This window comes from Myotis brandtii, unplaced genomic scaffold (genome assembly GCF_000412655.1).
Source record: "Myotis brandtii unplaced genomic scaffold, ASM41265v1 scaffold332, whole genome shotgun sequence".
Lineage (NCBI taxonomy): Eukaryota > Metazoa > Chordata > Mammalia > Chiroptera > Vespertilionidae > Myotis > Myotis brandtii.
Genome location: NW_005362797.1, coordinates 1,190,226 through 1,215,739, shown reverse-complemented (window position 1 = coordinate 1,215,739; position 25,514 = coordinate 1,190,226). Strand labels below are relative to the sequence as shown.

Here is a 25,514-nt window from a genome sequence, read left to right as displayed (position 1 = left end):
CAGAGATTGGAGCCTTGAGGGTCTGCTCAGTGCACTGGGGAGCCAGGCTGGCTGCTCCTCCGCCTCCTGTACCCACAGTCACAGGTGTCCATGTCTCCACATCTGCTCAGGTAGCTCTTCTCCGCCTCACTCTTCCTTTGCCTCCCTTTATGTTCATGTTACGTTGCATAATGTTTCTTACCTGGGATGTGGTGCGGTACCCTGCCTCCCAGAGGGAGAAGCGTTAGAGACACAACACGATGACGCCTCCGTCCCCTGCCCAGCCAGCTGTGCCCAAGGCCTAGAAAAAGCGAGAAGGGATTCCTTGGCAGAATGGGTCCGAGGCAGCAGCTACCCGCCAGCCTGCTGGAGTGCGGGCAGCCCGCCTCGTGGTGTGTGCGCGCGTGTGTCGCCGTGTGGGTGTGTGCGTGTGTCGCCGTGTGGATGTGTGTGTGCATCATCCAGCCTCGGGTCCTGCCACTGCCCACGTTTGGGAGTGCGGGCTCCTGCCTGCACACCGCTGCCTGCATTCTCCCCGGGCTCGGCTGGGCCCAGCTCTGTTTATGGAGCCTCCTCATGTGCCACTATTTATAGCCTCTTATTTTCACCTCCTAGCTGTCCGATGCTCCTGTGCGAACGGGGCCACCAACCTGGTCTGTCTGCCGCTGTCACTCCCAGCCGTACGAGGCTGGCCTGGGCGGCCTAAAAGGCTTTCCCTTTCTCATTGCCCTTCGTAGCCTCTGCCCTCGGGTCACCAGACAGCAGCCACTTAGAGCGTTTCCTCTCATCCTGCCCTTGCTCGGCATCTGCAAAGCCAGCTCGGGGCTGGCAGACTGGCCACAGTCCAGCATCTGAGCTGAGTAGGTCAGAGAAAGAAAATGACTCGAGAAGCTGGTGAGAGCCCCAGTCAGCAAGACCCTTGATCTTTGGGGATTCCCTCGCTGCCCCCGGGGAGCTCCGCGCACCGGGCATCACTTGTGCTGGACTCCCTGTGGGTCCCTCGGCCTCTCAGTGCAGCGGGTGCTTCACTTCCAGAGAGACAGCCATGCCTCTCATTAAAACCTCAGGCTCCAACATTACGTAGTGGGCCATTCCCACCAGCAGCACCAGCAGTGACATTGTCTTTTTCAAACGTTGCCGGTTTGCAGCCTGGGGAACATTCTGTAAGGATGCCACCGTGTCTCCCGTGCTGGATGGGACACTCAATAGGACTCGCCTTCCACAAACATCAGGGCAGAACATTGCTGCAGCATAATCTCCTCCACTCTGGGTTATGCTTCTAGTCAGACCCATCCAAACCACCCCACCCCCACCCCCACCCCAAATGGCCCTGTGGACTAATTCCAGCTTCTAGAGTCTGCTAAGCCCCGGCGTGGCTATCCCCTTGACGAGCCCTGTGAGTCATCTGGAACCCCACTCGGGGAACTGTTTGAGGCCAGGAGTCAGATCACCATTACTCATCTTCAAAGACTTATCTAATCCCTGGTGGGAATGTTCCCAGAGAGGAAGTCCAGAGAATAAACACAACAGCAAAGCTGGTGCATTCCGCTCCCTGCCTGGAACCGGGAACATACCAGACCCACCGGGCATCGGGGAAGAGAGACAACCAGGAAGTCAGCTCCCCTTGCAGGCGCCTCCCAGCATCCTTCCTTCCAAGTGAGCAGGTGGTGGCGCCGACTTCAGGAAAAGGGGGGACTGTTGATCACCTGGCTGCTCGGCTTGTGGCCTCGGGCAGCGGGCAGCGTTCATTGGCCAGGGCTGCCCTCCAAGGGCAGCAGCAGGAGCTCAGGTTAATTTCAGAAGCTGTGAAAACCAAGGAAGCGAAGCATCAGGGGGATGAGGAAGTGTGGGGGGTGGGGGGCAGCTTGGAGGGAATTTGTCTTGTGCCACAGACTCTTTTTTTATCAAGATGATCCCATGCCGATGCTGCTGCTTGATGTCCTCTCTTTGGGTGTGAGTGTTGCTTTCTTGCTGGTTAGAAATAAGAAAGTTTAGCGTCAGTCTGTTAACGTAAGAGAAGGGGGTGGATCAGCCCAGGTGCTGATGTCCTTGGCACCTGGTTCCAGGAGGTTGAGAGTCTCAGGTGTGTGTGTCTTCTCACCTGCAAACACCGCACGATGTAGCGAAAGGGATGGTGCTGGAGCCTGTGTCTTTTCCTGCGAGAACCACAGACCCGAGCTAGCCATTCCCGTTGATTTTAAATGTCCAGTTTCTTATTTCATCTTCTCTAGCTGCAGCCTCGGTGTCACCCAGCTCACTGGGCAGGGTGCACTGGCTGTAAAGTGCTTTATGTGTTTTTGATAGACTTTGAGGGAAACAGAGTAAAAGGAGCAGACAGCCAGACGGGCTCCTCCAGAGAGGGCCGAGGATTGGGCCTCATGCTCCTTTAGGATCCCAGAATCAAAACAGACCTCAGGACGCCTTTCTCACACCTTGACCTTAACCTGCTTGTGATCCGTCTTCCGAAGCCGTGTTCCTGACACCTGGGATGGGGACAGAAAGGAGAAGAGATGGGAACAGTTCCGAGTCACAGCTGGTCGCTGGCAGGCAGAGAGCAAACGGGAACACATGCGCCATCCCGCCGCCAGGAGCCTGCCAGGGATGAGGACTGAGCGATGCCGGGGTTGGCAGAGGCAGCGATCCATTGCAGCTCATTTGAGAACGAGCTCAGGATTCTGAGGAGCCTGGAGTCTTGGGAGGTTCAGGAAGTAGCTGAGGGGAAGCCTTTTGATGCTGCGGGATAGCTGTGTCCTGAGATTCTCTTTGAAGTGAATGAGGTTCATTAAACAGGAGGGTGTTTTAATGGGTGAATGCAGAGGTAGGGGTGACTACAAACAGCATGAGAGGCCAAACGGATGTCCCCTGTCCTGACCTGGTCAGGCCCTGTGCCTTACAGATCATTGATAAGAGGATGCGAGAGAGGTGAGGTGGGATGGCGGGACGATGCGCTTATAGGATGGGCCAGCCTCCCAGCTAAGCCATTTATGTAACTTGTCTTATTTAATCCTCAGAACAGTCCCGTGAGGCTTGTTTGTGCATGTTTACAGGGGAGGAAACTGAGGCTCAGAAAGGTTGAGGCACTTGCCCAAGGCCACAGAGCTCGTGGTGGGGCAAGACTTCAGGTGGCAGCCCTGCTGCCCCAAGTGTCCGCCTGCCGATGCGGGATCCTTCATCCATGAAGGCAGCAATGAGACGAGGAGCGGAGGACCCACTTCCTCAGTTTCCCTCCCTGTTGGGCATCAGAGGATTCTGGGCACGGGCACCGTTCTCGGGGCTGCTTTTCTCTCTGACTGGCAGGTGATTCAGTGGTTACGCCCGAGTCCCCGAGAGCACGCGCTCCGTGACTCCCATCTGGTCTCTCTTCGTTCCAGGCTCCCCAGGCCTTGTCCCACGGTGACAGGACATGGACAGGGGAACAGAAGCCACATAAGAGCAGTCGTTGCTCTTTCATTTTAGGGTTTGTTTGTTGTTGTTGTTGTGGGTGGGGGTTTTTATCCCCAACCGAAGATACGTTTTTATTGATTTGAGAGGGAGAGACATCCATGTGAGAGAGAAACATCGATTAATTGCCTCCCATACATGCCCCAGCCAAGGATGGGACCCGCAACTGACCAGGAATTGAACCCACAGCCTTTTGGTGTACGGGACGACGCTCCAACCAACTGAGCCATCGTCCAGGGCTCGTTTTGTTCTTAACGGGCTTTCGGCTCACGGGTCACTTCAGGATTGCTCTGTGGGTGTTGACTGTGTTGGTGATGACGATGATACTGACAACTAATGTGTGATTTTCTAAGTAACGGTGCCTTCGTTAACTCAGTCAAATCTCCAAATACTCTGAGATAAATACCAAATTTTGGCCCCATCTTAAGTAGCTTTTTCAGGGACACAGGCAGCAAATGACAGATGGAGTGCATACCCAGGTCGTCCGACACCAGAATCTGTCTCGCGGCCATGGTGTGTAAGACCACACTCCTCCTCAGGACGCTGTAATGGTTTTCACAGGATCTGGGGGATAAAATCCAAACGCATCACATTCCTGCTAGAACTGGCTGCTTTAGCAAAATGACTTTTTCATTCCTGCGCACAGGGTGCTTTTTATCACTTCCAGGCCTTGTATGTGTTGTTCCTCTGCCTACAGGAAGTCTTCCCAGATACCCCTTACTTTGGGCTAGGTGTCTCCTTCTTTCATGTCTTAGTGTATTTTCATTGCCTCTAATTCTCTTTCCGTCCCACATAAACTGTGGTGCCGCTGTGTCCCCTTCACCTAATACATACCCAGGTACTTGTAAAAGATGGAATGTATTCATTGCTGTGATCTGTATATGGGACTGGAATAATTTTTACTGTCAAGAATGCTAACTGTGCAAGCTTTAAATATTTATCGGGGGGGTCTGTTCTATCAGACTCCTGCTCTGGATGAGGTCCCTAGGGACGGAGGTATTAGGCAGTGTTATCAGAATTAGACTGCGTCGCTGGTTATCCGAATATACAGCAAAATGATTACGAAATCCTTTCCCTCTGTCTGCAAGTCCCAGAGTTGTGCTGGCTTTGCATGTCTTTCCTTGAGAACTCTCAGTATTTCCCCCTATATTTTCTTCTCGAAGTTGTAGGATGTTGTTCTTACATTTAGGTTTATGGTCCGTTTCTAATTAACTTTCATGTATGGTAAGAGGTTAAGATCAAGGTTAACTTTTCCCCCAAAAGGCTCTTCAATTGTTCGAATTCTCCTTTCCCCCATGGTGTTGTCTTGATGCTTTTGTCAAAAACTAGTTGACCAGCCTGGCTCAGAGGTTAAGTGTCAACCTATGAACCAGGAGGTCATGGTTCGATTCCCGGTCAGGGCATATGCCCAGGTTGTGGGCTCGATCCCCAGTGTGGGGTGTGCAGGCGGCAGCCAGTCGATGATTATCTCTCATCATTGATGTTTCCATCTATCTCTTCCTCTCTGAAATCAATAAAACCATATTTAAAAAATAAAAAACACCAGTTCACCACATGTATGTGGGTCTAGTTCTGGATTCTAGTTTGTTGCATTGTTCTCAATGTATATACATCATAGGCCAATACCACACTGCATTGTAGCTTTATAGGAAGTCTTGAAATCAGATCATATAAATCAAGTAATATAAATTTTAGCCACTCTTTCTTATAGAGAACTCATCAACTAAGCAATTTATAGTAATTAGCTGTAGTATCACATTATAACCGGTTTCATGCTTTGAAAATACTTGGTGCATCTCCTGCTTTAGATGATCTGTTATCTGAAATCTGGCTAATAGAAAGGGACAGGTAGGAGTTCTTGATCTGGTCAAGCCTAATGTCACAAATAAATATGGTAAGAAACAGCACTGCTTTTAATTTTATCTCCCTCCCCACCTTTTGTAAAACCTAGTAGCCAGAGCCTTACGCACCCTGGCAGGTGTGGCTCAGCTGGTTGGGCGTCATTCCATGCACCAAAAGGTCGCCAGTTTGATTCCTGGTCGGGGCACATGTCCAGGTTGCAGGCTCAATCCCCGATGGGGAGCATGCAGGAGGCAGCAGATCGATGTTTTATTCTCACATCAATGTTTTTCTCTCTCTCTTCCTCTCCCTCTAAAAATTAAAAAAAAAAAAGACAAATTTTAGAAAAAGAGCCTTATGCACACCTGTAAGACAAATGACAGAAATACTAGCACGAGCTCCAGAATGCCCAAGGAATCAGTCTATAATGTTACCCCATATTCAAGAGTGGAATTCATCCTACATGGTTAAAGGTTTAGAATAGTCATGTAAGCATGTTCTTAGAGACCTAAAACTTAAATAAGTGAAAAGTATGTACGTGTTTTGTAAAAAGGGTTTGTTCTACACAAATGACATCGGCTTTAACAACTTAATATCCAGAGTGGTTTCCATTTTGGAATGTATAATTTTTCAGGGTTTTTTTTGGGGGGGTGTGGTCTTTGAGAAAACACAATTCACTCAGCTTGCCTCGGCGTGAGACTGCGCCAGGGGCTCCAGGGACTCTTCGGACGCTGACAGCAGAAGGGGTCCTAGTGAGCACTGTTCAGAGAGGGAAAGGGAGACTGGGACGTGCACAAGGCCACACAGGAAGAGCTGACATTAAACCCCAGGTGTGCCAGTGTCCTCACCTCGAGAAGCACACCTGGCACCGTAGATCAGGGGTCCTCAAACTTTTTAAACAGGGGGCCAGTTCACTGTCCCTCAGACCGTTGGAGGGCCGGACTATAGTTTAAAAAAACTATGAACAAATTCCTATGCACACTGCACATATCTTATTTTGAAGTAAAAAAACAAAACAGGAACAAATACAATATTTGTATTTGCATGTGGCCTGCGGGCCGTAGTTTGAGGACCTCTGCCGTAGATGCATGGAAGGGTGCTGGCAGGTGCAGTGAGAACATTAGCTTGAACCAGGTGAATCTGCTGTTGGGGGTCAAAAAAACGTCAGGCGTCGGGGATTTCCTGTGGTTACCCTGTTAGGTAAGCCCTCAGACAAAATCAGGAGGTGGGAAGCCACTGTGAATGTGTATGGAAAATGGACAGGATCCGATGGCTGTGGGCGAGAAGGTTGGCTTAGGGTTGGCTGGGTTGGTCAGAGAAGGTGGACTGTTAAGAGGACCCAGGAGGTTTGGTTGGGGGAAGCCTCAGGAAGGACCAGGTGGGGCCCTCGGAGTGGGCTCCGGGCGACTGAGGCAGAAGCCAGAGCCTGGCCCTCAACCCTGCGTTCCAATGACAGCTCCGGGCAGCGGGTGTGATCTGTGTTGTGAGTGCCTGGGTGCCACGGACCTTGTAGAATATGCTTTGCTGTTATTTCTGTCTATTCCCTTGTTGGGCTGAGGATAGGAAGGTGTTCTCAGCCTCTGACAGGATGGGTGGAGATGCTCTTGTTGGGCACCTGCGTTCCATGGCCAGCGTTCCTGAGACCTTGCGAGGGCCTGGCTAGAGGTGGGAGCTTAGATTTAGTAAATGCAAGCAAATCATGTCTGAAGCCCACTCTCCCAAACTCGGCTTTCTTAACAAGGCACCAGTCATTTGGTCGTAAGCTGTTGGTCTCACCTGGCTGACCGAGTGTCTTTTCTTGAGGCGTGCTGTCTTTCTGTCTTTCTGCCGCGCACTCTCTTGGCATCTTCGTCAGTCTCTGTCTCTGTGCTTTTTTTCTTGGCCTCTGCTTGCTCTCTATTCTTTTGACTAACTGCTTTTTTCTCTCTCTCCCTCTCTCTCTCTCTCCATCCAAAACTTCTGACTCAGAATGAAATCTTCACAGTTGAACTCACCTGTGGTGTCTTCTTGTCGCTCTTGCAGTTCCGCCAGGAGTGATACAGAACGGAGCGCGGGTTCTGAGCCGAGGGCTGTTCCCCGGAGTCCGGCCATTGCCAATCACTCCCATCGGAATGACGGCCGCCATGAGGTAAGGGGGGCGCTGGCTGGGCAAAGCCTGCCTAGGGAGTGGGAAAGGCATCGTGGGTCCTGCGGGGGCCACTTGGTGGGATGGAGAGAAACAGCCTCTAAGGAGTGAAGACAATAAACCTGGTTTGGGTGTTTAAAAAGTAACTCCCAGCGACCCCAATCCAAACACCAGCTTCTCCTTCTCAGCCTGTCAGGTGATCCTGGTCTCCGTGCAGGTGAGATGAAGACAGATCAAATTAAGTGGGTTAGAAAACAGGGTAAGGTGGGTAGAGGGAATGGTGAGCAATTTGTTCAAGATCCTGGCTGTAGACACAGGCCTGTCACTTACCAGTGCCCTGCCTTTGGGTGGATGTCTGACCTCTCTGGGCCCCAGTTTCCTCCTCCATGAAGCTCCTCAAATCAAATGCCAAAGCGTGCGTGAGAAGTGCCGAGGCACCTGGTCTATAAATAACCGGGCATCGTTTCCCTGCTTCTAAGGATCAGGTCACTTGCCAAATCAGAAGAACTAGGGTCCTGCGCCAGCGTGGATGTCTGCTCCGACTGGCTCTGCTGCCTCCCTGCCCACTTCTGCCCACCCAGCCACCACCAGCCATCTGCAGAACCTTCCAGGTCTCCCACCATATCACCCAGCACCCATCCCCGTCCCCCTGTCTCCTGGAGCCAAATTTGTTCCCCAGATATGTCCGGGATTTGCCCATCTTATTCAAGCCGTGTCCTCCCCGTAGGTTTTCCTCAGCCTCCACACACAGGGCAGCACGTCCTTCAGGACCCATCACGAACATGATCCCCTCACAGACCTTTTCTGAACACGGCATCCGCTACAGGAATGAATTGCCGCTGCAGAGATGAAGAGGCGTTAGGGTGATAGAGGAACAGGAAACGCACAGGGAAGGCATGTCCCTTCTTCCTCCACCCCTCCCCAGTCTCTCTGTGGCGCCCCCTCTTGTCCAAGCCTCCTGTGGACCAGGTGGTACAGCCCAGCCCTAGCCCCTTTTCAGGAAACACTGGAAGGGTGGCTTTGGGCTGAGTGACAATAGCTTCCTAATGGCACAGCTTGCTCAAAGCCTGCCCACAACCAAAGCACCATTGTCTAAGAGTGCCCTTCCTGAACTCATAGGAGTTTGGAGCAGAATTGTTTCGGTATCCAACCACAATTTGCAGAAACTGGACAAGTTACCATTGCCATGGAGATAAGCAGTTAAAGAAAACCATCATGCATTTCCAGTGCACCATCCAAATGCCGCACCTCCCACCCCAGTTTTAAGAGAAATTGGGCAGAGATGTATTGCAAGCTCTGTAAGGTCAAGGACCCTTGCTAATTATACCTGCGCCCTCTTTATGTCCCCAATGTCTGGCAAATAGGCATTGAGATGCTTTTTGGGGAAAAACACACACATAAATATACATAGATATTTGCAGAATCAGTGTCTGGGTAAAACTCATTAAGAAGTGTTTGCGAGAGTCCTGGCCCATGTGGCTCAGTTGGTTGCGGAATCATCCTCTCCTGGTGCCACCAGGAGATTGCTGGTTCAGTTCCTGTCAGAGAAGATGCACATGTTGTGGGCTTGATCCCCAGTAGGAGGGTGCAGGAGGCAGCCATGCATTCTCACATCAATGTGTGTCTCTCCCTCTCCCTTCTCTCTCTACAAAAACTCAATAAACTATTCTTTAAAAAAAAAAGAAGAAGAAGAAAAGATCTTCTCCCTATGAGGAAGAAGATCTTGTTTTGTTCTTTCACATTCGTTATAATTTAAATTTCTTTTTAGTTTGGCCATGTCTCCATAGAACCAGACGCGGCTGAGGTTAAAAGGGAAGTAAAACAGCAGCAGACGTCCTCTGCCACACCACATGGCGGTGACCAAGGGTGCCCGGGGGGCACAGACGTTTGCGCGGGTTGTGGGCCACTGTCCCTGTCAGTCCAGCTGCAGCTGGAGGGAGGGCCGGGGAGTCATTAGCACCCACTAAAGACCGATTTTCTCCTCTGCTTCGTGTGACAGGTCTTCTGTGTGAGTCTAAGCGACTTCTCCTTAAGTGAAAATATTTGTCTTTCAGGGATTTTTTTTTCCTCCACTGAGTGGCAAAGGCCATGTTTGTTTGTCTTAACTCTGAAACCATTATTGACTTAGATGAAGTGTTACTTTTATTAGCTGATCATTACACAGCTTGTATTTGCTGGGTTCCCTTGCATATAATTATGATGTGAAATCTCCTTGTAAGAGTATCTGTCAATAGTGTAATTGACTTTACAGTGTTGACTTTTTACTCAGTAACCTCAGAGATTGGCCCATCCATACACGTTGGAATCCTACTTATTTTGAAATCTGCCTGGGCGGAGAGTCCTCAAGACACATGATCCTCAAAATAACCGCTTACACGTCTTAAAGTTTTATGCCTGTGTCTTCTGGTGCTTTCCCAGTGGGGTTTCTTACAGAGAATACATTGAAGGCAAGAAATGGCTACCGCCCTAGAAGCACTGTTTCTGGCCCCCTTGAGAGACGGGAACCCCAGATTTCTTCCATTAATAGCATTATGGGCTGCCTCCCAGGTAGGAGTCCTGAATCTGGGCCACCTTGCTTTCAACTATTAGGGTTCTTTTTGGCCCCAAGTAACCACTCAGGTGGCAGAGAGGACTTGAATGCCCAGGGCTTTCCAGAGGAATCAGAGACAACAGACGGGAGTGGGGTTCTTCATAGGACAACAAAGCCCAGAGATTGCACACGTGAGCTTGGGAAACCAGTTTCCTGGGTTCGTATCCTGTAGCTGTGTGACCTGGGGCAAGTGTACCTGGAAGAATCAGCACCTGCCTCGGGATTAACACTGATGTGCCTGGCACAGAGTATGCATTAGGCAGGTGCTTGATAAAAAAAAGTGGAGAACAGCCCAATTCAGAAATGGGCAAAGAACTTGAATAGACATTTCTCCAAAGAAGATACACAAAGGGCCAGTAAGTATGCACATGAAAAGATGCTCAACATCTCTGTTCACTAGGGAAATGCAAATCAAAACACCAGTGAGATACCATTTCACACCCATTAAAGTGGTTACTATCAAAACAAACAGAAGCCTAATCGGTTTGGCTCAGCGGATAGAGCGTCGGCCTGCGGACTCAAGGGTCCCAGGTTCGATTCCGGTCAAGGGCATGTACCTTGGTTGCGGGCACATCCCCAGTGGGGAGTGTGCAGGAGGCAGCTGATCGATGTTTCTCTCTCATCGATGTTTCTAACTCTCTATCTCTCTCCCTTCCTCTCTGTAAAAAAAAAAAAAATCAATAAAATTTAAAACAAAAAAAACCAACAGAAAATAACAAGTGTTGCCAGGGATGTGGAAAATGGGAATCCTTATCACTATTGGTGGGAATGTAAATGGTGCAGCCACTGTGGAAAATGGTGTGGAAGTTCCTTAAAATAGAATGGCCACACGATCCAGCAGTTCCACTTCTGGGTACATACCCAAAAGAATTGAAAGCAGGGTCTTAAGAAGATATTTGTAATTCCATGTTCATAGCAGCATTATTCACAATAGCTAAAGTGTACATGCGACCCACGCGTCCATCAACAGATGAATGAATAAGTAAAATGTGGTATATACACACATAGAATATTATTCAACCTTTTAGGAAGGAAATTGTAACATGCTACAGCATGGATGTACGTTGAGGATATTATAGTGAGTGAAGCCAGTCACAACAAGGCAAATAGTGAGTAAAAATTATAGAAAGTAGAATGGTGGTTGCGCCAGGGACTGGGAGGAGAGAGAAATAGGGAGTTACTGTTTTAATGGGTATAGAGTTAGAAACTTACAAGATGGAAAGTTCTGGAGATGGATGGTGGTGATGGTAACATAGTATTATGAATGTATTAAAGTTTGGTGCGTGGGAGTAAAATTAATGTGGAGAGGTTCATGGATTTATCTAGCCTGCCCTCCATAGTCCCTCCCAGGTCACTTTTCTGAGTACCCCAAACTCCTGGAGAAGGCTCAGATTAAGCCTGTGCTACCTTCAGAACAGCACATTTAGGGTGAAACCATTGGTTTTGAGGAATGATGGCAGTAGTCAGGACTGCAAGTCTAAACCATAACATGTTATAAAATTAGAAGGAAGTTCCATGTAATCACCATCTAAGGTGCTTAATTTTATTTGAGTCGCTTAGGACCTCAGGTGAAACTTCAATTTCCATGGAACATGAAGCAAGTCAGGAATTAATGGTCCTATTATAATACAAAATACTAATATTTAAGGTCCTGTCCAAACAGTCATCAGGAAAACCCATCTGTCAGCCTAAGATCTGCTCCCAGGCAACTGTCTTGGTCTTTCCCCTTGAGAAGATGTTTGTCACAGGTTTAGAAAGCCTGCCACCTTCGGTATAAGATTGGCTGTGGTCTGACTACACAGCTTGCGGACTGGTCCTTTTTTTGTGCTGTGTTGTATTTTTACAGATCAAGCATCTGTCAGCTTTTGTCTTCTGAAATCATGGTCTTTGAAGCCAAGTCTGAACCTCAGTATTAGATTATGCTGAGTCTGTGCTGGGAGGGAGAGGAGGAAATACTAAAGGGATAGAGATTAAAGGCAAAGGGAAAAGAAATACCAGGAGGACAGAGCAGAGGAGTTCTCACTGAACCCCCTGTCTCTGCTTCTTGTCTCTGCTTTCGGCTCCTCTGGGCCAGAAATCTAAACATGTGAAATTTGATCATTCTAGAGTTGCTTTTCGTATTTTAAATCAATGGCATTGGTTAAAGCGTCCTGCTGGCTTTTTCTGTTGTATCTGAAAATGCTCAGAGCCCCTGGTGATTCTGAGCGGTGCCACGTGCAAAACAATGGATGGAGGAGAGGAATAATTTTAGAATAATTTTTCTTTGTGTTCTGTGATCTAATGCAGAGAGGGAGTCACAATTATCTCAGTGGTTTAGGGGGACAATATGCAGCTCATGGGAGAAAATTGTGCCCCGAACCCCAACCTGGAGATGACCACTGAGGTAGAACTGGGATTGTGGAACTTGTGTTTCTTCTGGAAGTGCTAACCAGCATCACAGCCCCTGGACCTGCTCTAATTACATTATTCGTGGAATTATAAGACACTCATGAACCCACCACCCAACTGCAAAAACGAAAGCAGTACTGATACCTTTGTCTTACCTGAATGGTAACCACAATTCCAAATTTTGTACAGGTTGGGGCAAACGTAGGTATACACATGTTAGTATGTGAAACACAAGAGTTTATTCTTGTATTATTATTAATTATTGTATTATTTTCCATAAGAACATGGAGCATGAAGTAAACCTGCATTTGCCCCACTGTATACTGTGTCCATGTGTTTCAAAGCATTTATGATATTCATAGACTGTATATTGTTTAGTTTTGCTTGCTTTTGAGTTTTATATAACTGGAACAATATACTTCCTTTCTAACTTGCTTTTTTTCACTCACTATTGAGTTTGTTCTGTATGTAGTTGTAATTGAATCATTTTCGTAGCTATATAATATTTCCTTCTTCAACTATACCCCACTTAGATATTTGAATCATTTACAGTCCTTCGCAATTACAAACAATGCTGCTATGGAAATTCTTTCACCTCTCTTCAGTTTCATTTAAGACGCACATCCAGGTGCAGGATTGTTGGTTGGTAGGGTATGTACATGCTCAACTTCACAAGATGACACCAAATTGTTTCCTAAAGTGTTAGCATTCAATTATACTCCTACTTGCAGAGTGTGATGGCTCCCATCCTCTGCATCTTCACAGACTTTCGGAACCATCGCACTTTTTAATCTCAGCCAATTTAGTGAATATGTAATGGCATCTCATTGTGTTTTACAATTTCCTTTTCCCTTGTTACTAAAGATGTTGCAGTTTTCCATATATTTAATTGGCTTTTTGAATGTGTTCTTGATGGCTTGCCTGTTGATCATTTTGCTCATTTTCCTATTGGGTTCTCTTTTTCTTATCTTTCTAGTTCTTTGTATACTCTGAATATTAATCCTTATTTGACTGTATATGTTAACAAATAACTTTTCTAAATTTGTTGATGGTCATTTCACCAAAATAGTATCTTTTGATGAACAGAAATTCTTCATTTTCATGCTTATTAATCTTTATTTTTTTTATGAAATCTGGTGTCTTAAAAATATCCCTTCTCTGAGATTATGTAGTTTTCTATAGTTCTTTTCAAAAAGATTTTAAAAGCTTTTCCTTTCACATTTAAGTCTATAATTTACCAGGCGATAGTTAATTGTTTATTTTTTTTCCAGCATCCTTGCAAAATAAACTGCCTTAGTAATTCTAATGATTTCTCTGCTGTAAAAAATGGTGGGTTTTTTCTTTCTAATGCTTACTTTTACTTTTCCTGTCCTATTGCACAGTTCAGGGTTTCTGAGTAAAGTAATGATTTTAGATATCTTTACATTGTTTCTTATTTTAAAAGGAGCTGTTATTCATTCACAATTAATACAATGTTATAGGTCTTTTAGGAAATATACTTTATCATAACAATTCTACTCGTAGTTTGCTATGACATTTTATTATGAATGGTTGTTGAATTTCATTTTTAAAAAATTTATCTCACTTAAGATAATTATAAAGTTGTTGTTTTACTATGGTGAATTACATTATAAATTTTCCAATTTTGAATAAGCCTGCATTTTTTAATATGCCTGCTTATGATACATTATATTTTTTACATATTACTAGAGCAGGTAATATTTTATGTATGAATTTTGGTTTTGTTTTTTTTAATGCCTCATGTTTCTCCGGTGGTATCTTTTTTCTAGTTTTAGTGTCAAAATAACATTATTTTCATAAAATGAGTTGAGGAGTATTCACTCTTAGATTCTTTGAAAGAGTAAGATAGGAGTTATCTTTCCATGTTTGATGGAACTTGCTTGCAAATGGCCTGAGCGGATGTTTTCTTTGTGGGATAATTGGTAACTATTGATTTAATGTTTAATGATTATAGTATGGCTTATTTTTAAATCCTTTTGGTCACTACAGAATTTCCATTTCACCTAAGTTTTCAAATATATTTCCATAAAGTTATGCGTAATGCTGTCATCTCTTTAAAAATCTCCTTTAGTTACGCCCCTTTTTATTTTATCATCTCTCTTTTTGCTTAATCTTGCCATAGTTTTGTTTTTTTCAAAGAATCAACTTTTGTTTTTTACTAATTACCTGTATTTTGTATCTGTTCTCTGCTTCACTCATTTCTGCTATTTTCTTTATAATTTTCTTTCTTTCTTTGGATTTATTTTTTTTTCTTTGTCTGGATTGAACTTTTATTTTAAAGCTTTCTTTTTTCTATAAAAGTTTGAAGTTATAATTTACTTCAAACTACTACTGCTCAGTGGTATCCTATAAGTTTTGATACCTTTCATGTTATTATTATTATTAACAGCTCAAAATATTTTCATTTCTTTGACCCAAAGGTATTTTTAGAAGTGTGGGTTTTGTTCCTATTTATTGAGGTGACACTTGTTAACAAAATTATACAGGTTTCAGGTGCACAATTCCACAACACATCATCTGTTACACTGTATTGTGCATGTCCCGCCCCAAGTCAAGTCTCTTTCCATCAGAAGTGTGTTTTTTTAAGTTCTCAAACCTAGAAAGAGGTGGTCATTTTTGGTTTCTAGTTACCTCTTCAACATTGATCACTAACTACAGTGCACTGTGGTCAGAGAATTGATCTATAAGATACTGCTGCTTTGAAATTTTTGGAGTTATGGTCAGTTTTTATAAGGTCTGGGTGCTTCAAAATTAATATGCCTTCTCCATTATTAGCACATGCTCTATGTACGTTCATTAGAGTAAATCTTCTATATACTAGTACTAATTGTGTGAGTGGAGGGGGCTAATCAGTTGGAAAGAGAGAATAATGTATTAAAATCTGCTGTGGATTTGACTGTTTCTCCTTGTAACTCTTTCAATTTGGGATGCTTACATTTTCAAGCTACCTTATTGGAGGTATTCATGTTTAGAACTGTTTTATCTCCCTGGTAAATTGAACCTTTATGAATGTTTAATGACTCCGTTTATATGTAGTACAGATTTTTTTTTTTTTTTTACTTTAAAATTCTGTGTTATGTTAATATAGCTATAGGAACATGGCATGATACAGTGTTCTCCATTATTTTACGTTGACCTTTCTTTGTATGGGTTAGGTTTGTCTCTTGTAAACAGCATATGGCTTTTTGGGCGGAGTTTTTTGGATTTGTGTTAATGATCGTTACCTTTAAAAAAGATTTTAAGCAATAAAACAAAATTTAAAAAGTAAATAAATAAATAAATAAATAAATAAAATAATTAACATTTAAAAATAAAAAAGACTAGCTTGCCAATTCAAAAAAAAAGATTTTTGGCCAATTTTTAATGACATATTTGGATTTATTTCTCCCATTTATTCTGCATTTCTGTTTGTCCCACTTTTTCCAGATTCTTTTTCCTTTCTAGCATTACTTGAAGTTGATTAAGATTCTCTCACTCCTCGTTCCCTTTGTCTTTTTCTTTCCCTTTCTAATGGTTTGGAAGTTGTACATTTTGTTTCTCTTCTTTCCGTGTTGATCCTGGAACTTTTAACATGAATATTTTTAAATGTTTAAAGTTAATCAGTTAATCAATATCTTTAACCTCCTGATCAATACAGGGCCCTTGGAATGTTTTTACTTCTGTTCTCTACCTCCCAGATGAAATGCTATATTTGCCCAATACTTTGGTTCTGTTTCAGTTTCTTTTTGTTTTATTGTGGAATTCAGTCAGTACTTAATTACATTGTCTTTGCTTATCTTCTCTTGCTGCATCTCAAACCTCCTTTTTTGGATCATTTTCCTTTTTCCTGAAATATGTTTTTTAAAACTTCCCCTAGTGAGTATCTGCACTCAGTTAAAACCCTGAAAATATATTTATGTTGCCCTTATGCTTTGAAGATAGCGTTACCGGATATACATTCTAGATTGACGGTTACTTTTTCTGTCTCGCACTTTGGAATTAATGTTCTACTTTTACCTGTTTCACTGCTTCATCTTAGTGTACACCTCATTAGTGTATGTTTTGTTTCTGTGACTTTAATGCTGTACAGTTTGTGATGTGTCTAGACATGGATTTCTTTTTATTTATTCTCCTCGGGACTTGTTGGCTTTCTGAATCTGAGGATTGGTACCCTCATCAAAACTAGAAAATGCTCAGCCATTTTTTATTTGGATATTGGATCTTCTCCATTTTTTCCTTTCCACTCTGGAACTCCAGCTTAGAGGGATAGCTTGTTATTATAGTCCATGTTGCCCAATCTATCTTTCATATTTTTTATCCCTTTGTCTCTCTGTGCTGCATTTTATATATATTATCTTCAGATCCGTCTTCTGATTCACTAATTTGTCTCTTCTGGCTCCCACTGAGTTCTTTCATTTCAGGGATTCTATTTTTTCAGCTTTAGAAATTCTACCTGATGCCTTCCAAAATCTGTCTGCCTGGCTTTAATCATCTATTCTTCCTTTCTAATCTGTTTCAATTCCTTCTTTTTTATTTCATTATGCATACTTTACATTCTGTACCTAGTTATTTCAATATTTGCAGATTCACAGTTTTGTGTGTGTTTTTCTGTTGTGTCTTGCTTGCGGTGGCTTCTTTCTTTTATGTTTAATGGGTTTTGGATTATGAACCTATGTTTCTTAAAATCTTATGTGTGGGAATTCTTTGTGGCCTGGGTTTTAAGTTAGGTTCTTCCAGAAAGGGTTTTGTGTGTTTTTTTTTTCAACAGTAGGCAACGTTGGGCACTTTAAACTAAATTTAACTTGTGGTCCCTGGTCCCCACAGTAGAATTCTGGCTTCATACCCACAAGACTTCAGGCTTGTGATTAAAAATTCTCAGGGGAGGCTCTTCTTGTCTCTGGCCCCATCTGGAGCTGGGGCTGGGGCTGACTTTATCTGCACTGGCTGCCTGTGCAGGCAGTTACTTCTCCCCGGGAACCCATCGAGGGTGTCGGCATTCCCGTGCCCTGGCTGGTTACAAGTATTTTTACATTTATATGTTCCCGGTGGCCTGTTTGCTGACATGTTTGGTGATTTTAGGTTATGAGCTGCTTTTCCAATATCTGCTTGAACTTAATCTGTGGAAATCCTCATGACCTAAATTTAGGTTCCTTTCTCCAAAAGAGGATTTGCTTTTAAAACTTCGGCTGGGCCTGGCCGCCGTGGCTCAGTGGTTGAACATCGACCTATGAACCAGGAGGTCACAGTCCAATTCCCCGTCGGGGCATATGCCCAGGTTGTGAGCTTGATCCCCAGTAGGAGGCATGCAGGAGGCAGGTGATTGATGTTTCTCACATCAATGTTTCTCTTTCCTTCTCCCTTCCACTCTCTCTAAAATCATTAAAAACCTATTTTTTAAACCTGTGCAAAGAGAAGGAAAAAGCATGATAAACACCATATGCCTCTCACCTAGGTTCTCTGAGAATTAGATTTTTGCAGCACTTGCCTTATTTCCTACTCTTTTGCACTCACAATTCCCTCCCTCTCCGCGTATGTTCAGGGGGGTATCATAGTCTGCTTAACTGAGGTAGTAAAGTGAGTCATAAGCCCCATGTTATTAAAAAGTAAGGATTCAGAATTGAATTGACTTTTCTAAAAGCCTAGAAAAAAGCCCGTTTACTCACCCAAGTGTAGTTGAGTTCACTCTGAAACTGTTTTTTGCTAGTTTGGCGGACTCATTACCGAAATAATTTGTAGATTCAACAGTAGTTACCTGAAACAACAAAGATCGAGAGAGCCATTCTATGAGATTTCATTTTCATTTGCCATCATGACTATTAATAGCTACCTGTGCAATTAATTACATCAACAAAGTTTCCTATTTGGTAGCACCTCACAGGCATCCTCTCCTGGCCACTTTTATGTTCCCCAAGGCAGCCAAGAAACAGGAAGTCTGCAGAACATAGATACACAGCTCAGGGCCATGTTGACAGGCAAGCCCCTGAAGCATTTCTTCCCTCAGGCCTCTCTGCTCCTACTTATGCTGCATTCCCATACGGCTCCTGAGCTAGAATAGAAAGAAACGGCACCACTCAGGGTAAGCATGGTGCAGCAGCGAGCAATCTGACAGGAGAGGAGACCAAGTCAGAGCTCTCCCGTGCCCACTGAGAGCTGCCCTCTGTGATCGGACTTTTCACTTGGTCACACTGCCCTGGGAGGCAGAGAGGTGCGCTGAAGCTCACAAATAAACTTGCTGGATGTCTGTCTGTCTGTCTTACAAGCCAGGTTCTTTCTATAAGGACTTGGAGGGGAGGGGTGGCATGGATCTGGGATCCTAGAGAACGGGACAAACTGGGGCCCTTCTGGACCTGCTAGGGCGTCATTGTGCAAATGCACACATTGTGATTGTGGGGTTGATCATGGAGGTCTTGAGACATCTAGCAGAGGTTGAGTTCTAATACCGGCCCTCATGCGTTTTGCTGGTGCGCATTACTGTGCTGGTGCGTGCCACCGCCTGGTGCACGTTCCCACCAGCTTAAATGTAGTAGGACACCGAAGAGAGGGAGACCCTTGACCTCACTCCCTGCTACACCATTTATCACAGGGACTCGCCTCCCTTTCAGCCGCTGTCCGGGCTGCAACCAGAGTCTTGCTGAGCCCATAGGTCCCCAGGGTTGGCAGGAGAAAAAGGGGCGGGGCTCACAGCTGCAGCTCATCGGTGGGCCTGACCCCTTCGCCTTTCCAGGGCCATATCCTTAGTGAGTATCCGATAAGGCGTGTTGGTGGAGGTCCGCAGTCATCTTCCCAGACTTCCTGCTCTCTATCACACACCTCCATCTGCTCCCGCCCTTCTCTCTGCTGTGTGTCCACTCTGCACCCAACACAGCGCTAAGCCCTGGAGAGGTACAAGTGACGGCCCTGCCTCAGGGAGCTGACGCTATAATGGGAATCACAGACCTGGAACAGGTCACCACATGATGACATGGGGACTCCTCTCTGTGGAGGACCTAGACTTGGGGCTCTGCAGGAAGGAAAAGTGTGCTCATGTCGCCCAGAAACGTATCAGCAGGTGGATGAGCTTACAAGAAACACGGGTGGTGCCATACAGCATCTCCTCCCTGCCCCACGCCTTCAGCCCTCACCTCCGGCTTCAGAAGCCATCTCTGCCCCCTCCACTCTAAGTAGCCTTTCCCTCCCTCGAGGATTCACCTCTCTGCTCACCCAGCCTCCTGAACACCTCCTGTGCCAGACACCTTTGTATCACAGTGGCCATGTAAACGGGATCGGTGCCCACCCCAAGGAGCATGGGGCCTCACCAGGACTCGGCGCCACAGCCCTCGTGCTGACAGCAGGCGCAGGTCCAGCGTTTCCTCACGTCCTGGGCCCATGACCCTGTGCAGCGGGTGCAGTCTCTTTTCCCACTTGGCTCCTGAGGAAGCATAGAGGAGGTCTGTTCATTGTTAGACGTGAAGCAACAAAATGACTAGAGGCATAGAGAGTGCTGTCGGGCTCTGAGGGGAATGGAACGGAGGGCGGGGAACGGAATCATGGGCAAATCAGAAAGGAGTGGAGCGGATCGGATGGGGTAGCTAAGAGCTCGATCGTGGCTCTGCTGCTTATGAGCTGTGGGGGCTCTAAGTAAATCCCTAAACTTTTCCAGATCCTCCTCCTGGCACCTGTACAGTTAGGATGCTCACGGCCGCCCTGGAGTTCAACGCCGTCATCTAGGCAGGTTCGCAGGCGCCTGGCGGGTGCTACCCGTCCTGGGGTCTAACCGTGACCTGCTGGCCCGTCGGCGTCTGTGTGGCAGTGCCTGTACCTGATCCCACCGAGGACCCTCCCCAGGCCATGCGTTCATGTGGGGCGTTCAGTGAATATCTGTAGGATGAAGGGGGGAAGGAGGGAAGCCTGAGTGGATAGCCGTCCCCACCGGCAGGTACCTCTTTGCCCTGCACGCCGGGTTCAGTCCTCCTACCACAGCAGCGTGAGCAGGACGCGGGTTTTTCCTCGGAAGTACCCGGCCACCATCCGCGGTGTCTGTCCCTCCGTGCCGGCGGGTCTGCGAAGCCCAGCACCGCTCAACCCTTAGGGTTTCCAGTGGAGACCCTGTTGCCACCGCTGTGGCCTCTGAAGCGTGTTGTTTTGGCGGCTCAGCCGCACACACTGAGTGAAAAGGCCAGTGATGGGAGGACAGGGTGCAGGACGCCGACTTTATGGCCGCCTTGGCACGTGGCCAGCTTGCGCCTCCAAGGGCTGGAAGTGTGAGCGCAGGGCAGGGGTCGGTGGGGGCTGCGGGGGCCTCATCACAGGGTCTCATCCGTGTCCTCTCTGTGTCCCCGCCCGCAGGAACGGCCTGGGCAGCGGCAGGACACGGACAGAGAGCGAGCCGTCGTGCGGCTCCCCGGTGGTCAGCGGGGACCCCAAGGAGGATCACAACTACAGCAGTGCCAAGGCCGCCGCCGCCAGGAGCGCCTCGCCCGCCAGCGACTCGGTCTCCTCCTCCTCCTCGGCCGAGGACCACGACGAGTTTGCCACCAAGGGGAGCCAGGAGGGCAGCGAGGGCAGCGTGCAGAGCCGCGAGAGCCACAGCGAGGCGGAGGAGGACGAGCGCAAGCACGGCCCCCGGGAGGCCCCGGGCGACGGCGGCTGCGCGGCCCCGCACAAGAAGCGCCAGCACCTCGCCAAGGCCCGGCGGGTCCCCAGCGACACGCTGCCCCTCAAAAAGAGACGCACGGAGAAGCCCCCCGAGAGCGACGACGAGGAGATGAAGGAGGCGGCGGGGTCGCTCCTGCACTTGGCAGGGATTCGGTCCTGTTTGAACAACATCACCAATCGGACGGCAAAGGGGCAGAAAGAGCAAAAGGAAACCACGAAAAATTAAAAAAACAAGTCACTGATTTGTTTTGAACTGAACGGCCATTTGGTTTCAGCATGTCAGGAGATTTCTAATGATTTGTGGCAATATCAGCAATTTCTTTTTTTTTTTCTTTGTTTTGGGTTTGGTTTTCTTTCTTTCCTTTTTTGTTTTCTTTTCTTCTCTAATTTGCCCCCCCCTCCTTTGTTTTGGACCCTTGAGAATTTTACGTTTAAAGGAGATTGAAGCCATAGACTCATTGACATTCAGCTGTTTTACAAACGCTTCTCATTATCTGAAGACAAAACCGAAAAAGCCAAAATTTATCATTGCTTCCTCCCGCTGGCCCGAGGCCGTGGCTGGGTCCGCAGGGGTGTCGAGGATGCCGCGGAAAGCCCGTGTTTGGCACCTGCAAGGCAAAGTCATCACCGGTCAGGCCTAACCGTTAGGTTTACAAGGTCAGGATGTCCACCCAGTGGGGTTCACTGAGTGAATGTGCGTGAGGCAACTGGGGAGAAGGAAGAGCCCCTCGCCCCCCAGGAGCAGGCCCCAGCTTGTGGCACCAGGCAGCGTCTTGTGCCAGGAAACCCCGGGCACTGCCGCTCAGCGTGCGGGGTGGGGGCGGGGTCCCCGGGCCTCAGTGCTTCTTAATCCTGAAGCCTCCTGGTGTCTGGCGGTGGACACTGGACCATTCACGGACACTGGTGTCAATGACTAAGGAAAGGAAATGGGGTCAGTTTTTAGTGATGTTCCTAATCATTGAATTCTGTTCTATCTGAAATTAAGAGAATGTTCCACAAGCCATAAGCCTGAAGGGTTGGCCCTGCCCACACACACACACATACATACATACACACACACGAGAGTGAGAGAAAAGCCACAGACAGGCTGTTTTCTTAACTGCCCAAGTGAAAATCAAGTCCAAGAAATTACAATAGTTGTCAAGGAAGGAAAAAATGGTACAAACCTTTTTTTTGTCAAAACTATTTGATCCAAGCGGAGGAAAAAAAAAAAAAAACAAGCAAAAAGCTATGGAACCTGCCATTAGTACTGTGGTCTATTTTTTAAAGATGAAAGGCACATTAATGGACACACACACACAAAAAAAAAAATGTGGCAAAAAGGCAAAAGAAAACTCCTATACTGCCCTCAAAATGGAGTTTGCAGATCATGTCAGTCAGGATTCATCTTTGCAAAAATCATTGATTTCCACAGTCAGCCCGTTGTAGCCAGCAGAAATTTCCGATCCACAATGCATGGATTCCTTCTAAAAGAAAAAGGAAAAAAAAATCATAAAAACAAACTTTTTTTTATTCAAAAATAAAGTTCTTGTAAGGTAAATAATGTATTTAGCATGAAGCATGAATTATTTTCATATAAATATAGAAAATAGAGAAAAGGCTATGCCTCTAATGTTTAAGCCCTTAGGCTTAGAGGTTCTTTGGGTTTTCTTTTTGTTTTGTTTTTCCTTTTGTTTTGTTTTGGTTTTTTTCCCAATTATTTTGTTTTGGTTTTTTGAAGCAGGTGTTTAAGGTTTAACCTTCTTCAGGGACAAATTCTGACTGTTGGGGAACTAACTCTGCAATATAAAACTATTTCATGTTCCGGTAGGGCCTGCCTTGTCTGCACTTCAGCCCCAACCCCCTTCTGATTCTCTGTGGAAAGTGTGTCCTTTCTCTAGTGTCTGGACATGTTTATCATGATGCAATAATTTGAGGGCAAACTTCGTAGCGAGTGTGTATGATAGAATCGAGAGAATTAGGGGACGCTGACTGGGGAAACCATCACCGCAATTTGGTCCTAGGAAAAAGGCAGTGGATAATTATGCAAATTCGTCAGGAGAAGGGAAACAACGCTAATGGGCCTTATTAGATGAGGGTGTGAGTTAGGGGTCACGCGAAGGAGGAAGCGACACAGGTGTGGGAAGGACCAGCCCACAGTTTTCCTGTGACTCCCTGTCACAGTGGGAAGGAGGGGCCGGCCATCTCTACCACCTCCCCACACAAACCAGCCTGGATCTAAGCCCATCTAGACTGTGAGAGCGAAACTTAGACCACAGGACGATGTCCCGCAGCCCAGAAACTCCTGTTCTCTTTGCCTAAAGATGATTGGGGGAGACCCAAAGAGAAGCCTAAGAATGTGATCTTCCACCCGAGTGGAGGGGAATTGTAAGACACCAACAAAAACACCCACCACTGTGGCTCAGGATGTGACGGGGAGGGACAGCAGTGGGTCGTGTTGATCTTTAAAAACGGGGCAGGGAGACTGCTGCGTGCCTCGTGCTCAGCTTCCTGTGGTTGCTGATGAGAGACCCTGAAGAAGTCACCTGCACACCAGGTCGACTTCGTTATCTGAACCTGAACTCTTCCCGCATATTCGGCCAGGGGGGAGAAGGGAGTAAGGATATAGTTTTGAAGTACTCCGTTCCCTCCATCTCACCCAACATTCGACACCCCAAAAGCCATGCACAGCTCTGAAACCCGAGGGACACCGGTTTGTGTTGTCACCTGATCAAGCCCAGGAAACCCCCCCTCTCCCCGCCAGGTAAAATGTAGACTTCCCTCCAGAAAGGCAGATACAGGTTCAGGACTGTTTCTGGCGAGGGAGGGGGGCGGTTCTTCCGATTTAAACCCCCCACGGTGGGCTGTCTCCCCTCATTTCATTTTTCTAAAGGAGCAAAGGCCTCTTTTAGAAAATAATAAAATGCAATGTGTGTGATTTACTTTTCTGATCTCTCTTGAGAAATAGATAACTATCTTATAAAAGTGTGTTCTTAACTCCAGAACCACTCTTTTTGCATAAATACCTCATTGGGCAGCTTTCTAAGTGTTATTTTCCTTGAGTTCCCTCGGCCCCTTCGCAGGGGCTGCCGGGGGACTTGCAGGGAAAACTTTAGTGAGGGTACTTTTTTCTATTTTTCTTCTGTTTTGGGGGGCATACACATTATGCATAACCAAAACAATGGCTCAATTGTGTTTAAACTTTGTATTTCGATTGTTTGGGGGGAGGGGGGGATGTGTATGTGGCCGTTTGTAGTGAGTTCATTGCCGAAGGAGGCTGTCCACGCCCTCACCACGCCAGGGGCAGGAGCACCCCCTCCCCAGCCCCTCCAGGAGCAGCAGAGAATTTAAGCACAAGCCTATTTGTGAGAGAGTCTTTTTGCTCGCGTGTCATTCACTTTAGTCTTGGAATTCCTTCCCGAATGTCAGGTGTTCTGTAGCTTCCACACCAGCCTGTGTACTCATTAGTCCGACAGGTCGCCCGGGCTCCATTCGAGGGGTGCGGCGCTTTGGCTTTTGTGTCTCCCGCGGGAGCAGTGGCGTTTCACGTGTCATTCATTCCAGTATCTCACCTACTCATGGGGGGGTGGGGGGGTCCGGGGAACTATAGCAATATTTCCAGATGCGTTGGAAAGCAGCCGTGAACACTTGAGCACCGTGACATCTGCCGTTACTTGCTGTTGGCCCTTGGGCACATTTAAGAGAAAGAGGCCGTAGCTCTTTTTTCTTAAATGACTTACACGTAGACAGTTATTTTTATGCTACTACCGTGGTCTTCTATCTTTATCTACTAGTACTCTGTGGAAAGGGTTTGTCTGCATCATAGATTTCATTTCCAGCCTTATAATCTACCATAGCTCCTATGTCCCCTCCCTCCTCAAGTCGGTATACTTTTGAGAGTCCTTTGGTCAAGTTGTCTTACCTGGAAATGGCCCAAACCCACATGGAGAGGGTGGTTGGAGACAGCCCTGGCCAAGACTGCCGGTGGCGAGTTTCCGTCTTGGGCGGGGCTGAGTGTGTGCGAAGGCCAGTGTCGGCGGCCTTTCCTTTCCCAAGAACCGGTTTTCCTTGGAGAAGCACTGGGCATGGGCCCGGCAGGTACTACCAGGGGGCAGCCTGCAAGAGGCCATGTCTCTGAGCGCTGTTCCTGCCTGAGGGACAGCGTCTGGCTGTGGGCTCTGCAGAGTGAATGCCGCCTGGGTGGCTCCTGTGCCTGCTCCTCCCTGGCACAGCCCAGGCCTGCTCAGCGCCAAGTGCTGCGCCCACACCGCGTGCAGGCCCTGGGCCTCTGGCGGAAGGGCTCTTGGAGAAGGAGTCATGCGTACGAGTGACCTAACGGGAGGGTCTTCCCTATGGGACTGGATGGGTTCAATGTGACTTCTCTTTCCCTTTAAACTTGATTCAGGTTGGGAGTCCTTTCTTTCTGGTGGATCACAGCTGCCCAGATGTTGCAATTTATTTTCATGTTTCTGTAGAGAAGTGTTTTTTCTTTCATCTTCAAGATGGGTTTTTTTTTGCCCCCAAAAGAACACATATGAA

General features: G+C 46.7%; 1 protein-coding gene across 8 annotated transcripts in view; it reads left to right on the top strand.

Annotated features, from left to right (window-relative positions):
• FOXN3 (forkhead box N3) overlaps positions 1-23,917 on the top strand; it is a 377,361-nt gene extending 353,444 nt beyond the window's left edge. For 6 of the 8 annotated variants that reach the window (XM_005871180.2, XM_005871177.2, XM_005871181.2 and 3 more), the window contains 2 exons: positions 7,282-7,387; positions 20,688-23,917. In XM_005871180.2, the coding sequence (XP_005871242.1) occupies positions 7,282-7,387; positions 20,688-21,222 (641 nt within the window). In that variant the 3' untranslated portion in view covers positions 21,223-23,917. Of the gene's footprint in view, positions 1-7,281; positions 7,388-7,863; positions 8,333-20,687 lie in introns of those variants that run through there. The other 2 variants (XM_014543671.1, XM_005871182.2) reach the window with 2 other exon arrangements.
• Positions 23,918-25,514: the final 1,597 nt, after the last annotated feature.